Source organism: Typopeltis vanoorti, chromosome 4, assembly GCF_054136105.1.
Source record: "Typopeltis vanoorti isolate ZY-2024b chromosome 4, IOZ_Tvanoo_1.0, whole genome shotgun sequence".
In the NCBI taxonomy this organism is placed as follows: domain Eukaryota; kingdom Metazoa; phylum Arthropoda; class Arachnida; order Uropygi; family Thelyphonidae; genus Typopeltis; species Typopeltis vanoorti.
This window is the reverse complement of record NC_143552.1, coordinates 157,479,152-157,497,955: the sequence shown is the minus strand read 5'-3', so window position 1 is coordinate 157,497,955 and position 18,804 is coordinate 157,479,152. Positions and strand designations below refer to the sequence as shown.

Here is an 18,804-nt window from a genome sequence, read left to right as displayed (position 1 = left end):
TGAATACCACTCTTACCTCTAAACTTGATTTTCTGCAGTCCAATTACACAAGCAGCAGAGGAATCATTTTTAAAGACTTCATCGTTCACATAGCTTCCTTTCTTCAACTCTTCTTCCTGGCATACCAGAGATGTCAGTTCTTGCTTTAGTAACTCATTCCATAACTATGTCCAAGCTCCCTTTATTACAAAGAGTCCTTCACCCAACCTGTCTCATGTCTTTTGGCATTAGAGGTGTCAGAGTGTCAGAGGGGATAACCTCTGTGATTATTCTCCTCCCTTCCATGGGCTGATTACTGTTTCCATTCTCCTGATATAAACACCTAGCTGAATAACAGAAATAATTCTAACTGGAATGACATCAAGAAGTTTAAATCTGATTTTGAAAGGACCAAGTACTGAAAACCTTTTTTCCTTCTGTTCAAACATCAGTTGAACCATTTAATTCTTTGCTAGGATCATTTGCTACAACAGCTGTCCTTCAGTGTCCCAACATTTTACACATCCTGATGATACCATCATAACATCACCAGAAAATATACATCCTGAATCATGAGAGGTCATTGATAGCCAGCTTTGTAACCATTTGTCTCAGACTAATTAATTACCAGCAACATGGATTTTGCCTGAATTAATAGATGATATACTAGCCTTCATCACTTGCCTCTGGATGCAAGTTATGGAAAGGTTTGGTTACTCTTGACATTTTCTGAGCATTTGATCAACTCTATGATAGAGGCTTGCTTAACAAACTATAATTTTACTGTCTTTTCTCTCCTTAACAATTAGGTCACCATCTCCTCTCTCCTCTGATTTCCCTAACAATGCTGGAATATTCAAGACTGTAATTTTACACCTTCTCTTTCTCCTGTACATGACTTCAAATTCTATAGCTTTAATGATGATAGTATGCTCTTCATTTGACAAACCCTTAGTGCAAAAGCATTTGAAACTTCAAGATATACAATAATCAAAGCTTTAGACTGATTCCTTGACATTGTTCAGTGGGTTGAAGTTAACCTTATGAACTGTCATTCTTTACAAATAAAGCCATACTAAAGATTTTCATTAAAAGATTATAGTCTTCACATTTCTTTTGATGAATATTATACAGAGTCATTACTTTCTTTCTGAAGTTAAGCATTCATAAACTTTGTTGATTAGGAGAAAGGATTATCAGCATGCTGAATTGTACTTCTCATATTAACTGTAAAACTCATGTTAAGACTTATCTTCTATTTTTGTATTTGGCTCAAGTTACTTGTCACGACTAAGCAACTTTGCTTCTTTATAACTCCAATTGCTACTCATGATAGGGAAATTAATCTTATCTGCAATGTCTATAAGTTGTGCTCTTTTAGCCAGTATTCCCCTTTTGCAGAATGAAAAAAATCCTTCCACCTCTGTATAGGACTGGCTAACTCACCTTTAGTTAGCCAGTCTCATAAATAAGTACCGTATTTTTCCGTGTATAAGACGACACTTTTTTCTAAAATTTTTAGACCAAAAATTGGGGGTCGTCTTATACATGGGGGAGGGTACATTGTGTCAGCTGCCTTCTCTAATTCCATGGAAAAATTCCTCCACTTCTTTCTTACTAGAACCTTCTGTGAGATCATAAGCATAAATAAGTCTCATTGTCTAATTTTTTTATTCTAATATTAGTCCACATCACTCTACTCGATATTGTCTGCCATCCAAGATGATTATCCTCATATTTAGTGTAATATTATGGCTACTCCTTTTCCGTGATTTTTATTTACTGAATATAACATCTTGTATTTCTTGTTTAGAAAGATTTTACCTGTTTTTATCTTCTTTGTTTTGGTAACACCTATTATGTTGATCTGGTACTTATCCATTTCTTCTGCTAGTTCCATTTCTTTTTCATTGATGCTTCTTATGTTGATGGTGTCAATCTTGATCTCTGCTGATGTTGAGTGGGGGTTTGTTCCAGTAGTTGACTTTTCGCTGTTCGTCCTTGTTCCTTGACGAAACTAACTGGAGCCTTGTTTAATCAGATGATGCCCCAACGGCATGAAATTCCATCATCTTGTACCATAATTTTAAGTTATGGTTTAAGCAATAAGAATCCAGTTTGGTCAGCTAAATCCTAAATTGTCAGCCCATGCTCGTTTATTCATCATCCAGGTAGATATCCAACAGGGTACACCACAAGAGAGTGAGGATTGAACATCATGTCAGAAGCCCTGGTCGGGTCTCTGCATTCAAAAGGTCATGTAGATATCTCCTCCCAGTTAATCCAGCCTTGACCTTTAAGCATCCCTTTATTATGTATATATATTTTATGTGTGCTGACTGTTATTTATTTCAAAACAGCTGGTGGATTCTTTGCAATAAGACATAGTATGGAAAGGTAGTATTCAACATTGAGCATTAAGCCTCAATTGGTTTTCTTGTTGATTTGCAGAACCAACAAGAAAACCAATTGAGGCTTAATGCTCAATTGGTTTTCTTGCAAAGGGTAGAAACTAGACCATACGAGTGTAGTTTGTATGTATGTATCTATGCCACACCTAATCAGGTGCCTTTGAAACATCAAGTGATCACCTGAGTTTCCCTGAAACCTCTCCATGGCATAAATCTAGAGGTGATGAAGTGTAGATCAGCAATGGATTGAGAGTAGCAATTCATAATGCTGACTAATTATCTGGCAGACCTCCAAGTGGTGTAGAAGTTAGCTGTTAATGATATTTTTCATAGTTTGTTGGCTGACCTATCACCTGAAATGGGCTGAATATAGGATCTTTCGTGCATCTGATTTCTTTCTGGCAGAACGCTAGAGTTAACATGGAGTGAATAGTTCATAATAGCATGGGGTATTTTGTTTGTCATATTAGTGAAGGAATTTAAAGAATGATGCTAGTAGGTTAGCATTGTCTTTGGATGATGCTACAATAGTACAATCAGGATGTTTAGAGCAGTAAAAAATGTGGGCGAACAAAAGAAGTCTTGCTCAGTGGCCTTGGCTAGGGAACAGAAGGTTCAACTGACTTTAGAACAGAAGGGAGTCCTATCAAAAGAGATTTAGATTTTTTGCATTTGTTGCAAGCTGCATTATAAGATGAGTATGATGTTGACATTTTGGTCTGAAGGTATTTGTAATATACTGATCATGGATGTTGTTGGCACACTTGATAGAGAATCGAGGATTGAGTAGTAGTCAGGAATTTTGAGTGGAGTGAGAGATGAAGGCCTTCATTCCAGTGGAAATTATTTCTATTATTCTGTCTTTGTTTGGATGATTAGAAGAACTGAAGTTGTAATCAGACCATGGAAAGGAATAAATCATGGAGGTTGTCCCATTTGATACCCTTGTAATGCTAGAAGACACAAGACTAAAAATGGCTGGGCAAAGATTGTTCTAAAGTAACTTAGATGAAGTTGTAGTGTGGATTACTAGGAGGAGAACTGATATCCACTGTGTAGTTGGAAAGGGAGCTTATTACAAAGAGGTCAAAGGTGTTGGCAGGATGAGCATTGTCTGGTATTCTGGTGGGTGGATAGCCTGTGTGTGTTAGGTTAGCTAATAGCAGATACCTCAGCACATCCCTGTCTGTTTAAACAGTAGACCTGGAGAAAGAAAATCAGTTTGAGTTGTTAACAGTGAAGTCCCAAAGAGAGATCTCACAGTTTGGGTATTTACACTGCAAAAATCATGCATTAGAGATGTGATTGCTATATATATATATATCAACAAACTGTTACAGCCTACATTATGGATCTATAACATTCATTACTTGCACTACAAAAATAGCAGTTCCACCAACTACGAGGTTAGCCCCCCCACACACACACCGTTGGATTGGGAGGGAGGGAAATAACCTCACTGCAAAATGATGTGAAATTGTATAATTTTTTGGATAAATAGATGCGCAACCACACTGAGCATCCAGGTTGTTAAGTACACCTATGTAATAGCAAGAACATTGTTTGACCTAGTTATTGGACTAAATGTACTATACACATGATTGCACCCTCAAACACCCAGTAAGGTGGCAATTTCCATGCCATTTGGTGCAGTGCAGATACCATGCTGCCTTAGGTCAAATAGGATGTGTTTGCACACATATTAAGCATCCAGTTCAGCAAGAACATTCATTTGACTTGAATATTAGTTTGAGTGTACTATACACATGATTACACTCAAATGCTCTTGTTAAGTGACACTTCAGTGCCATTTGTATTATCTGCACATTTGGTGTAGTACACATACCAGGAGGTAGTCAGTCACTTAGATCATGCCTTTGGCTCTTTATTACATCAAGTTGTATATATGTTTACACACTATAACTCATCATTTGCTAATCTACCTATAGTAGATATCTGACACTGTATGATAAGGTAGAAAATTTGGCTAATTTATTGGCCACTTTGTGTGTGTGTAAATTTTCTATGTGTTAGTCATTTGTTTTGTGTTTTCTCCCATTATGTTGCATTTATAATTTGTTCCCCTTCATTTTTTAAGTGTTTTATTTTTGAATACATTTATTTCAGAATCTCCGGAAACGACTTAGATATTTACAGCATTTGCCGCTGACGTGTGAATTTCAAGTTGCTGAATTGCTTTTTCAGCCTCCTTTAATTTCTCTGTCAACATTTGAATTGTTTACAGGTTTGTAAGGCTTTTTATTGAATTTCGATTCATTTTTAAAATGTGTTAACTTGAAATGATGTTTTTATTTTTTAATCAAACAAGTTTAAACCAGCTATTTAGTGAATGAAAAGGAAAAAGTAGTTCTTAAAAATAGGAACTTATCGTTTAAATAATACATTACACAAATTCGTTAAAAAAAAAAAAAAAAAGTACTTTTCATTGTAATTGTGTGAAACCCCAAGTAGCACTACAGTTCTGGAAATATCCTTTTCAGAAAGATAAGAGAATGATATAAAAGTTTTCACTTGAATGCCTTTAAGGAAAAATTAACTACCAAATCTTTAAAAAAAGAAGAAATTCAGAAGAGGAAACCAGCCTGGTTGGTCGAGTGGTTGGTGTATCCGCTCTCCATCTCTGTACTTCTAGTGAAATATTAATTGGAGGAACTTTTATAGTAGTATTTAAATGTACTATAAAATTAGCATATGAGCATTAGTTGTTTTAACTTACTGTAAGCAGCAGCCATCATTCTTAACCCTGCTTTTCCTCTAACAAAAATAAAGAAAACACTCAGTTATTACATGGGCTTCAGGATCGAATCCCACTGTGGGCATGGACGATTGTGATTGTCTGTGAAAATACTAGTGGTAGTGGTGGGCAGTAGTTGGCATTGATGTAGATGATGATGGTAAGTGCGGTTCGTTGCAGTTGGTGAATTTGAGGGGTGGAGATGGAGAGTTGTAGAGTAGGTGCCCTCCCTCGATGAGTCTTTGGATTCCCTGGAGGTGTCACCTAATAATAATAATAATATCCAGACTCATTAAAAAATAAAATAAAAATCCTTACACCAGAAACTAAGTACATTTAGATCATAGTAAAGGTACACATATTCTGATAATCAGGCATTCAAAAGCTTCAGAAATGTTTACAAGTGAACAATAAATAGGTGTCTGTTATAATTTAATAGCATTTCATGAAACCTACCCTAAGGAAGTAGATGTTGACCATTATTTATATTTTTTGATATGTTTTCTTACAGCACAGTATGGTAGAACAGATTATGAATTACTGAAATCTACTAATTTTTCCTTCTTAATGTATCTTCAAAGCATAAAAGCACTGGTCAAAAACATGTTATCATTATAGCATATACATACACTATCTACCAATAATTGTCCAGACACTAGCAATTTACAATCGATACCAGCAGGCAACCCTAATCAGATATGTCCACCTTTGACTTTGATCACCTGCTGCACCCTTTGAGTGAGGCTTTCCACCAGTGTGTGGCAGACAGGTGGAATTTGTCTCTGTTCTTCCATCAAAGTAGCAGCGAGTTCAGCGACAGATCGAGGACGTGCTCTGAACCCCAATTCACCGCTCTTATTTTGTCCCACAGGTGTTCAATATGGTTATGATCAGGACACTCTACACTGGAAAGGGCAGTCATTTAACACCCATTTCTTCATACCATTCCATAACAGCTGCAGCTTTGTGGCATGAGGCATTGTCATCTTGATAGTAACACGGGTCCGTTCCATAAAAATTCCACAGTGTAAGCAGCACCTAATTATCCAGAACATCAAGATACTGAGCTGCCTTTGTGGAACCACAGACAACAACCAGTGGTCCCACTCCAAACCAGCTGAATGCACCCCCACGCCATTACTCCACCACCACCAAACTTTGTGGGTACACTTCGGTAACAAGCGTTCACCAGGCTGCTTCCATACCCATACCCTGCCATCACACTGGAAACAGGTGAACCTTGATCCAGAGTATCATTTTCCACTTCAAATGTCCAGTTCACATGCTCTTTGCACCAGGCCAGATGAACCACTTTATTCATTGCTGTGATGCTTGTGTGCCACTGCTCTTTCATGGAAACCTAGTAAATGGAGTTCTTGTTGTGCAGTATTAGTGCTCACCATGACATTACTGGTGCTCTGGAACTCATCTTGGATGGTCTGTGCCGATTGTAATCGGTTTTTGAGTGCCACCTGTTTTAACACCCTCCTGTCTCTGTCAGTCATTTTTGGTGGCCACCCTGGGTGTTTTTGCACTAGTGATGCCAGAACATCTCCATTTGTTGTCATCAACTGTTGATTTTGGAATCTCCAGTTGAGTGGCAATGGCATGTATGGACATGCCACTAATGTGACAGCCCATGATGACTCTTCTCTCAAAGTCACTGAGTTTATGCCGTGTTGCCATACTACCTGTATTCAACTGCTGTGATGAAATACTCCTTCCTACTATCTGTACACCAGTTTATATGTTATTAACAAATCTGGAATGTTCCATAACATCAAATAAAAGGGATGTCCAGACAATTATTGGTAGATAGCGTAATTGAGAAACCTCAAATTAATACACAAAAAGTGAAACAATTCATGGCAAGTGCCCTCTAGATCAAGAAATAGAGGCTGCTCAGGCCATTTGTACTAATATCTTAAAATTAGCCTTCTAGATTTTGTAAGTTAATGTAGATATACTTGTTGAGATTAGGGAAGTGCTTCAGTAACTTCCATATAACTTTTTTATTTATTCATCTGACACCCATGAGAAGGAAGGTATATCTGAAGCATGGTCTTGCTAGTCCTTACCTTGAATGCCCACCATATGTATTTATGTTCTTAATGGAAAGGCATGATAATTGGCAATTCAAATCATTTCTCCCTCTTATGTGAATCCAACCCACAATAAGTAATCTATAGTACATTAGTATTGTGGGTATGCAGATGGTTAAATAGTCTTGGAGGTGCTTAAGGGTCAAAGCTATATAACTGAGAGTAGACTTCCACATAGCCTTCAAAGGAATGCAGAGAACTGACCAGCTTCTGAACTAATGTCCAAACCTCACCTTCTCATGGTGCACCCTGTTAGGTAGATACCTGGATACTGAACGGATGAGGATGGGCTGGCAATTTGGGATTTAACCATCCAAATTGTATTCTTCTTGGCTTAAACCAAAATTTCAAATGATGGTACAACATGACAGAATTTCATGACAGCTGGGATGTCGCCCGGTTAAACAAGGCCCACCTTGTTTTTGCCAGGGAACCAGGGCAAACAGCGAAAAGTCAGCTACTGGAACAAATCCTAAAACTTACCTAAACTCAACATCACCAGAGTTCAAGATCGGTACTATCAACATAAGAAACTTGAATGGCAAAGAAATGGAGCTAGTTGAGGAATTAGATAAGTACCAGATTGACATAATCACTGAAACAAAAAAAGACAAAAACTGGTGAGATCTTTCTGAGCAATAAATACAAAATGTTATATTCAGCAATGACAATCAAGGAAAAGAAGGAGTAGGCATAGTATTCAACACTAAATACGAGGCTAATCTTCTTGAATGGCAGGCAGTCTCAAGTAGAGTGATGTGGGCAAATATAAGAATGGGGAACTGGACAATGAGACTTATTTGTACCTATGGTCCAACAGAAGGTTCTACTAAGGTAGAAGTGGAGGAATTGTTTGAGGCTTTAGAGAAAGCAACTGACACAATGAAAAAGGAAAAGTTGGTCCTTGTTGAAGATCTAAATAGCAGAGTAGGAAATGATTGTCAGACATACAAAAATATTTTGGGAAAATTTGGAGAAAAGAGCAAAGCCAATAATATTGGCAAATACCTGTTAGATTTCTTCTCAGGACATGGACTGGTTATTACTAACACCATGTTCCAACATAAAAATGTGCACAAATTCACATGGAGAGAAGAGGCAGGGAATAAGAAAAGTCTCATTGACTATGTTATTGTTGATAGTGATGTTTTCCCACTGATGCAGGACACCAGAGTGTACAGAGTATTTGAAATTGGAAGTGATCGCCATTTAATCTTGAGCAGGATAAAATTGACTTTCATATTGAGAAAAAGAACATGTAAGAAAGTTTTAAAGAGAATAAAAGTTGAGCAGCTCTCAGATGTGAACTGTAGACTAAAATATACAAACATTATTCAAATAAAAATGAAAAAGTTTGTCAAGATTTGGAGATTCAGTGGCAAGCTCTGAAGAAAACATTGATTGATTCAGCCAGAGAGGCATGTGGTGAGGTTGTCTGCAAGGATAGAAAAAGCAGGACTCCATGGTGGACACAAGAAGTTAAAGAGGCAGTGAAGGAAAAGAAGAAAACATATCAAACGTTCCTGGCAAATAAGTCAGCTTTTGCTCTTAGAGGATACAGAGACAAATGTAAGAAAGCTAAACACTGTGTAAAACTGGCTAAACAAAAGTCATGGGAGGACTTTGGCAAGAACATAGAAAATAAATATCAAGAAGGTGGCAAGATATTCTGGAGGTTGTTGAAGCAGCTCAGAAATGTAGGAAAGAGTGCTATAAAAGGAATTAGAGATGATAAAGGTGACATGAAAACAGGAGAAAAAGTTATCCTTGAAGTATGGAGTAATTACTTGGAAAAACTGCTAAATGAAACAAGCAGTGATGACAGCACAGTGGTAAAAAACACTGACCAGGCATGCAGTCAGGAATATATATCCATACTTGAAGTAGAAAAAGCCATCAAAGGCTTGAAATGTGGAAAGGCAGCAGGAGTAGATGATATTCGACCAGAAATGATGAAGTATGGTGGTATAATAGTCTTACAGTGGCTGCACTGCATAGTTCAGAAAGCATGGACAGAGGGACGAATTCCCTATGATTGGAGTAGAGCTCTCATAGTACCCATATATATAAAGGGAAATAAAACTGAGTGTGAAAATTACAGAGGCATTTCATTACTGAGTGTTCCTGGTAAGATATATACGTTTTTCAAGTGTACTTGAAAAACGGTTTAGAAGGATTGTGGAACAGCTTGGTGAAGAACAAGCTGGATTCAGGCCAAATAGAGGCTGTCAGGATCAGATTTTCACTTTACAACAAATAGTTGAGAAATCATGGGAATATAACAAAGATCTTTATTTAATTATTTAAATTAAGGGGATACTAAATCCCACATAGTTTTAAAACCGAATAAGAAACTCAAAGATTAGAATCAGAGAGTTTCATGCTGAATATAGTAAACTATAAAGTATCGGCGATCACTAGCGTGAGCTAATGCAAGTGACCCTAGTACGTAGTACAATATCGGACAACTCGTAGCAAAGGTGGTAAAGTTCTGATCGCTATTCTTAGGTATTTTCCATAATGTAAAAACACATTTCCTAGGAAATGTATGCAGGAAATGTACATTATGGAAAATACCTAAGAATAGCGATCAGAACTTTACCACCTTTGCTACGAGTTGTAGCAAATAAAGGAACAAATTATTGTGAAGGGAATATAAAGAGAATCATTAGGCTTCATGAGCAGTACATAGCATAAGTAAGAACAGTTACTGACATAGTAAGGCAGAAAAAATCAACTTATGAAATGAAATTAGCTGAATAGGCTAGGAAATTCCAAGAGTTCATTTGCTACATAACAAGCAAATGATTATGGTTGTTGAAAGATTTTGGTTGGATAACTTAAATGGATGCTGATGGAAAGAAGGTGACAGTAACAGAAATAATTAAATTACTGAGTGATTTCAGAATGTTATCTCATCCAGATGTTGAGATACTTGAGTAACAAATGTAATGGGAACTGGTGTGGGAATAGAGATAGATAAACCATGAGTACTTAGCATGTTACAGTAAATATTTCCTCTCTGTAAATATAGCAATGGGGACTCGTGTTAGATATGAATAAGATTACTGGGTGTTTTAACAAGGGCAAAGTAGTTGCATTACATAAAGTATTGCTCCAAGACAGGTAGAAAGTTATAAATTGATCATTACCTCAGGAGTAGTCATTGTTATCTCCACATCTGGATGAGATAACATTCTGAAGTCACTCAGTAATTTAATTATTTCTGTTACTGTCACCTTCTTTCCATCAGTAGATATTGGAGAAGTTGATAAAAGGCAGAATTCAAAAATGGATGGACAGAAACATAATTCTGTAGGAGTAGGTCCTATCTTAATAAATTACTTGCTTTTTATAATAGTGTACCCCTTGACTTTGCAAAGGCATGTGACAGCTTAGCATACAGAAGTCTGTTACATATATTAGAGCAGTGTTTCTCAACGTTTTTTGGATCATGCCCCACATCAACGTCTCAAATATTTTGATGCCCCTCTCTAGCATAATGGTCAGCCAAGTTCTGGAAAAGTATAATATGAATATGTGCATGTACAATTTTCTAATTGCACCCCAAAATATTCAAATTGCCCCCTGTGGATCATATGCCCCACGTTGAGAAACATTGTATTAGAGCAAATGGGGATGGATGTGAGGCATATGACATGGAGAAGAGTGTGGCTGACATGTATCAAAGAGTATTATATGGCCTAGTAGGATTTAGACTGCTGTTATTTAATTTATATACTAATGATATAGGGAATGATTTGAGAAAACAGAACTGGGAAGGACCATAGTTAATAAAGTAATATAGAGATTACTGGAGGATGAATTAAAAAAGACTAGCAGTGTGGACAAAGGATAATGGTTATCAATTTAATGTGACAGAGTGAAGTTATGATTGCAGAAGCCGAGTTGAAGTTCAGAGGACATCTTGCATGCATGAAAAAAATAACTCCAAGGATCACTTGGATATTGAACATATTGAAAAGCACAGATAGTAGTTATCTCTCTCCATTATGCAGATTGACTCTGTTTATGAACATATTCAATAATTTTAATGAGTTAAACCACCGGGATAATTAAGAATAAAAGTTTAATATGGACACAACTAGTTTCGTTGGTAAGCCGACTTCATCAGGTGTCAAAATACAAAGATATATACAAAAAAGACCGACAGAAACATTACACACTAACAACAACAGAGCTATCAAAAAAACTACAGTTCAAATTGGAGTCTGCGCTTCAGTTCTAGCTACATTTATACGTATGCGTGTGATCTCGCGAGAACGCCAGCACTGAACAACAGAGCTATGCGAATCTGAAAAATTGTAGCTTGGTTGTTAATGTTGTTATTCATGTGGGTAGAATCGAGGGTGATTTCTTTTGACTCCAGGATACGTCTTTCAAGTTCATCGTAACATTTGTGAATATTACAAGTTTGATTCCAGTCTATTTGGTGTTAGCGGCTTTTATCAGAGTTTACAGAGAACAAAACATGGCTAGCGAGGGCACTGGCTCAGATTCTATTATTTATAAGAGATGTCGCTTTTGTGTTCTTCAAAGATGGAGAAAGATTGATTTATCAGTTTGTCCATAGTAAGGCTAATCACAACTGCAAATAATTCTGTATACTCCTGGGAACTGAAGATGGTGATGTTTTTCTTTTGACTGACTAAGGATAGATAGGAGTTTAGGTAAAGCAGAGAAGCATGTTTTGATGTCGAACTTTTTTAAAATTCTAGCCAGTTTGAGGGAGAGGGAACTAATGTCAGGCATGATGTATGCTCTGGGGTAGTAGAATCTTCATTAGTTTGTTGATGACGGTGAAAAAGAAGTTTCTCAATACTTTTTGGAGCGAAACCATTATTAACAAAAGGTCTTTTTTTAGGAAATTAAGTTCATTTTGAAACTCTTCATCATCTGATAATATATATATACACACACACACACACACACACACACATGCTCAGGTCTTGGTTTATGTGTATCTTTTTTATGCAGTGCATATTTCATGCAAATTTGAGGTTTCTCTGTTGTACATAACGAACAGCGTTTTGCAACACATCTGGTGTAACGTGTAAGCAGTGAATGTCCATGAAGTTTAATTTTGCATGTGAGTAAAGTGTTTGTCTTTTCATTATCGTAAGTCTAAATTTTGCTAATTTTTATTTTAAAGATTTACTTTGCCCCAGTGGAGAAAAAAAGCACTTTGCTTTTTTTTCTCCATTGGGAATTGCAATTTTAGATCGCTTAGCAAAAGGAGAGGGATCTACGGTGATTGGTAAACATTTTAATTTAATTTAAAATCTATCATTTCTGGCACAAAACTAAGTGCCAAATTATCATCGTACTCAAGAGATGCTTTATTAGAAAAAACTGAACTAGCGCTCGTAATTCGGATTGAAGAATTAACTCAAAGATGAATTCCTATAAGTGGTTATTTAATTACCAAAAAGCTTTTCAATTTTATGAACAGATGAAGCAATTGGAACCATCTACTTCCGCTTCCCAGGATGATAAAGAATTTTCGGCTAGCAAAGGATGGCTTACTTGATTTTTAAAAAGGAATGCACTTCATAACGTGAAGATTACAGGCGAGGTTGCAGCAGCAGATGGAGAAGCAACCAAACATTTTCGAGAAGTTAGCCAAAATTATTGAAGATGGTGGATATTGTCCCTATCAAGTATTTAATGCTGACGTAACAGGATTGTTTTAGAAGAAAATGTCTAGTCGAAAACTTAATCGCAAAGTCTGAGAAAAAAAGCAAGTGGGTTTAAAGCAAGCAAAGATAGAGTAACGTTGTTACTTTGTAGCAATGCATCAGGGGATCGAATGTTGGAATCACTCCTAGTAAATCGATCTCTAAGACCACGTGCTCTAAACGGCAAAGATCTAGAACAGCTGCCGGTACATTGGATGGCTAATACAAAGGCCTGGGTAACAACTGCTATATTTACTGAATCGTTCAATAATTTCTTTGTACCAGAAGTGGAAACATATATGAAGCAAAAAGCTTTCGATTTTAAAGTTTTAATAATTGTTGACAATGCACTAAAGTCATCTGCATTTGGAACATCGAAATGTGCAGGTAGTGTTTTTTCCACCCAATACAACAAGCATTATTCAGCCATTAGATCAAGGCATAATTGGTACTTTCAAAAACATATTACATTAAGCAAACTTTTCAATTTATATTGGATGAACTAGAAAATGAATCATTAACAGTAACTGATGTTTGGAAAATTTTTTCTATTTTGGACTGTTTAAATCATGTTGCATCTGCTATTGCTGAAATAAGACCACAAACTTTAAATGCCTGCTGGAAAACAGCTTGGCCTGGATGTGTTGCAAACAGTGCAACCATTCAAACATCTACATTATCAGATGAAATCATTACTTTGGTACATGAATTTGGTGGAGAAGGTTTTCACACATTTAGCCAGAATGATGTAGACTAATTGCTTGTGGATATTTATTTTCTATGTTCTTGCCAAAGTCTTTCCATGACTTTTGTTTAGCTAGTTTTACACAGTGTTTAGCTTTCTTACATTTGTCTCTGTATTCTGATAATTTTTGAGAACAGAAACCAAACCTTGACAAGGTTTGGTTTCTGTTCTCAAAATCTTTCATTTTTTCTTCAATAATCTTTGTATATTTTAGTCTACAGTTCACATCTGAGAGCTGCTCAACTTTTATTCACTTTAAAACTTTCTTAAATGTTTATCTTTTCAATACGAAATTCAATTTTATCCTGCTCAAGACTAAATAGTGATCGCTTCCAATTTCAAATCCTCTGTACACTCTGGTGTCCTGCACCAGGGAGAAAACATCACTATCAACAATAACATAGTCAGTGAGACTTTTCTTATTCCTTGCCTCCTCTCCATGTGAATTTGTGCACATTTTTATGTTGGAACATGGTGTTAGTAATAACCAGCACATGACCTGAGCAGAAATCCAAAAGGTATTGGCCATTATTATTGGCTTTGCTCTTTTCTCCAAATTTTCCCAAAATATTTTTCTATGTCTGACAATCATTTCCTACTCTGCTATTTAGATCTTCAACAAGGACCAACTTTTCCTTTTTCATTGTGTCAGTTGCTTTCTCTAAAGCCTCAAACAATTCCTCCGCTTCTACCTTAGTAGAACCTTCTATGGGACCATAAGCACAAATAAGTCTCATTGTCCAATTCCCCATGCCTGCCATTCAAGAAGATTAGCCTCGTATTTTGTGTTGAATACTATGGCTGCACCTTGTCCTTGATTGTCATTTCCTGAATATAACATTTTGTATTTATTGTTCAGAAATATCTCACCAGTTTTTGTCTTTTTTGTTTCAGTCACCCCTGTTATATTGATCTGGTACTTATCTAATTCCTCAGCTAGCTCCATTTCTTTGCCATTCAGGCTTCTTATGTTGATAGTACCGATCTTTAACTCTGGTGATGTTGAGTTTAGGTAAGTTTTAGGATTTGTTCCAGTAGCTGACTTTTCGCTGTTTGCCGTGGTTCCCTGTCGAAAACAACGGGGGGCCTTGTTTAACTGGGCGACGCCCCAGCCGGCATTAAATTTTGTTGTGTTGTACCATCATTTTCTATATTGGTTTAAGACAATAAGAATACAATTTGGTCTGCTAAATCCCAAATTGCCAGCCCGTTCAGTATCCAGGTAGATACCCAACAGGGTGCACCACGAGAAGGTGAGGATTGGACATTAGGTCAGATGCCCTGGTCGGTTCTCCGCATTCCTTTAAAGGCTGTGTGGAGGTCTCCTCTCAGTTATACAGCTTTGACCCTTAAGCACTCCTTAGATATTGATTAACTTTAGATATCGTCAAAGATCCAGAAAACAATAGTGAAGCAGAAGAAACACCTGTCCCCCTCACTGGAAATATAATTCGAGAAGGTCTTGAACTGTGCAATAAATTGGAAAATCATTTTCTTGTTAATGACACCAATTCAGAACGAGTTTTTAAATTCCAATGAGCTGAAGGACTATATGTCTGGATATCGCAAGCTGTGTAAAAAAATTAGTAAAATTATCATAGCAAAGTTTAATCATTGATTACATTGTCAGAAGAAAAAATCAGCACAGAATGAGGGTGAAGCTGTTTGTGAGACCCATTGCCTTTACCATACAGATCTGATGCGCTGACTATTTCTTTTGGTGATGAAAGTGATTTCACACCAGTTCGCAAACGTTGCCGAATATTGTCTAATAGTGACGATAATTCTGTTGAAAAAAAAGCATAAAAAATTTTTTTTTACTTTTCAATAAAATTAAATGAATAAAGATTTAAAACAAACTTTGGCATTCTTATTTTCCTGAATTTTTGTAAATATTTTATGCGATTTTAAGTTTATTTTAATTCATTGCTTCGGTTTTAGAAAATTATGGAACGTATTTCTAATTTTTCAACATAAGTTTGATCTTTTTTTGTGCGATTTTTTTTATGTGTGGATTTCTGTGAAACGTATTTACTGTATATATGTATATGGCTTTGATGCTCATATCTTGACTGTTCAACGATTTGTTACATGTAGTTTTTATTGGCAACCAAAAAAAAAAAAAATAAAACTGATCGAGACAATCCAGAGGCAAATGACCATATAGTGATAAGTTTGTGGAATGTATGTATCCTCCCCACTCCCCTCAAGAATAGATTTGAAGGCATGTGGATTACAAAGTTTAGTTTATAGAAAAAAAAGGGATTTAATAGAAGCGTATAAGTTACTGAAGGGATTTAATGGGATATGTGGAGAAGAATTTTTTCAATACGTAGCAAGAAGGGAAAGTCTTTTGCTGTTTTGACAGTGAATGGGTGTAAGGAAAAGTCATAATCTTTGTGTGAATAATTGTTAGTTGGCTTCCTGTAATGAGTCTTTGGACTCCATTTCTATTATGTACCCTGAATGATTATAGAGGATACTATGATTGCTACATGAAGGGTTAACATTTATTACTAATTTCCTATTATGAAAAAATTTTCCTCCAAATTGGTGTTATCTGCTAGATTCCAATATTGTCACCTCTTATATTTCCGTTGGCATTTCTGTGTCATTCTGCCTATATTGTAGTCTTCCTCTGTATTTTTTCTGCCATTTTTGTGTCAAACACCTGCTTTGCAATTTTTAAAATCATTTGTAAAGATGTTAAATAATTCAGATAATTAGTAAATCCTGCTCTACAGAAATCCTACACTCCAGTAAGGTGAATGATGGTGATGGGCCATGTGCTCTTTCAGTTAATCTGTATTGATTAGATCATGCTGACAATAGTGGTGGTCTTGTCAAATGGCAAATCACCTCCACCAAACATTGTCTAGGTCAGCATAAAAAACTTAAATTATAGTTACCATAATTACATGTGAAGATAAAGCAACACAGTATTAGTTTTTAATCTTATAATCTTTTAAGAAGAAAATCAAACATAATTGCTTTTTAATGTACTCAGGCCAAGCATGTTGCATTAGATGTCAGAGCTAAAAGAAATCACAGTTCTACTAATATCATCAATAACTAACACAATCAATGAAAAATGATATAGAATAATTCTCATATGTTTGTGAAAAAAGATATGAGAAATCAAGGAGATATAAGATACACACTGTTCTTTGATCCTGGAAACCATGGATGTGTACTTACTGATTCCAAGGCATTTGCAGACATCTTGGTCACAACTTTACTAGAGCATCAGCAAAGCTGCTTCATTCTTAATTTCTGATCATCAGACAGGACAATCCCAGCACTTCTATTCTCCTGCAAGCCTGACATATTCATTGAGATGGTAAAACATCCCTCATCTTCTATGGATGTGGTACTATTATTTCCTAATAGAATACTTATAAAGAGAAATTTATAGATTCTTGGTACAAGGTTGATACTAGCATTTTCAAAACTCAACCTTTTGAGCAACTGCTGGTCCATTGCTGTGATTAGCTGCTTGTACAAAATGGTCAACACTTGTATTCTGTGGTATAGAGAAAGCATTTGCAATTTTTCTAGATTTGTGTGGCTTACCTAGAAATTATTCAACACTAAGTAATCCAGAAACATCCGTGAAGAAATGCATGTATTGCTAAAACACAAATAACTGATGTCAATTCTCTTCGACATGGAAAGAAGCTTATGACACAGCCTAGAGATATGGAAAGTTTATATCCCTTTGTCTCAGGGGACACCTTCCTGTTTTTATTAAATACTTTCTACCATGTGCCAAAAAGAGGATATTCTGCAAGGATCTGTCTAAGAATGATGCTTTTTTGATGTCAAAAGTAATTCAATAATAGAACAACTTCCCCTCATTGTAAAATTGCAGTTTATTTTGATAAGTTTAACCTTTTGTCATTTCTGTAGCATAAGAATTGTTCAAAGGCAACTGCAGTAAGGCCATTCATCATTTCATGTCATGAATGCTGACTGTTTGGTTCAACTTTTCACCAGAAAGTGTCTGTGCAATCTTTATTCTTACCCAGAATTCATCATCATCTAGTTATTGTATGTTCTTTTACTGATGGTTTGGGACTGATGTCTGTCAGTGTGGAAGCATTGTAATGCATGTTTATTTGGGAATGGCTTTTATCAGTTCTGGCTGATGCATCTAAGTTAAATTTTTTTTTGAAATAGCAAACAGATTGTAGCAAAGTTTTTAATTTACATTACAGAATCAGCTTATCACAATTACATCTAATCCAAACTTATTATATATTCATGTTATCAATTGTTCATTTATTTACTTCTTTATATCTACTGAAGCTTTTAAGAATTTTTTACGTTTTGTATTTTTTTGGTGTAATGTGAACACTATAGCATGTGAATCGGTAAAATCCTAACTGCAAATCAGCTATTACTCACATTAGAATATTTGGCATGGCTACTAGATGATTTAGAACATTGTCAATTCTTAAAAAGAGTGCATTTTATGTTAAAGTTAAAAATACATCACTGGGTTATAAGTATATCAGATGATAAACTTAAGAGAAGAAAATATTTACCAAACACCATGAATTTCTATGAACTTAGTCTCGCCACTAAATTTTTCTGTTGGAAAGATCAATATACATTCAGTTGAGACTTCATTCAGCTCTGAATGGAGCCTCAGTTAAACTCCAGACAAATTTGAGGTAAATGTTAAAAAATTTATTTAATGCCTTTAAAAAAACATCATCATCATCATCAAATTCCTGCCATGTACCCTCAAGGGGTGTACAGGATATCATAGTACTACATGAAAAAAATTACATCATTACTAACTACCTATCTACAATTTTCCTCCAAATCAGTCTGTTACTTGTCAAGACTCCAACATTATCAGATCTTATATTTCTATAGTCTAAGGCACTTTGTACCGTATCAATCCACCTATATCTTGGTCTTCCTCTGGGTCGTTTTGCTGCCATCCTGGCAGAGAACACTTGTTTTGCTAATCTTTCTTTGCCCATTCTGTTTAAGTGACCATACCACCTGAGATTAGCTCTGCTAACACATTCCTGGATGCTGACAATGTCAAGTTCTTTCCTAATATCCTCGTTTTTAATATGATATTGCCATTGGTGCCATC

General features: G+C 36.0%; 1 protein-coding gene across 1 annotated transcript in view; it reads left to right on the top strand.

Annotated features, from left to right (window-relative positions):
* The window catches only part of LOC150107787 (E3 ubiquitin-protein ligase RNF10), a 280,258-nt gene that overhangs the window by 198,411 nt on the left and 63,043 nt on the right, over positions 1-18,804 (top strand). The window contains exon 13 of the mRNA XM_090392188.1: positions 4,518-4,635. Within this exon, the coding sequence (XP_090248314.1) occupies positions 4,518-4,635 (118 nt within the window). The remainder of the gene's footprint in view (positions 1-4,517; positions 4,636-18,804) is intronic.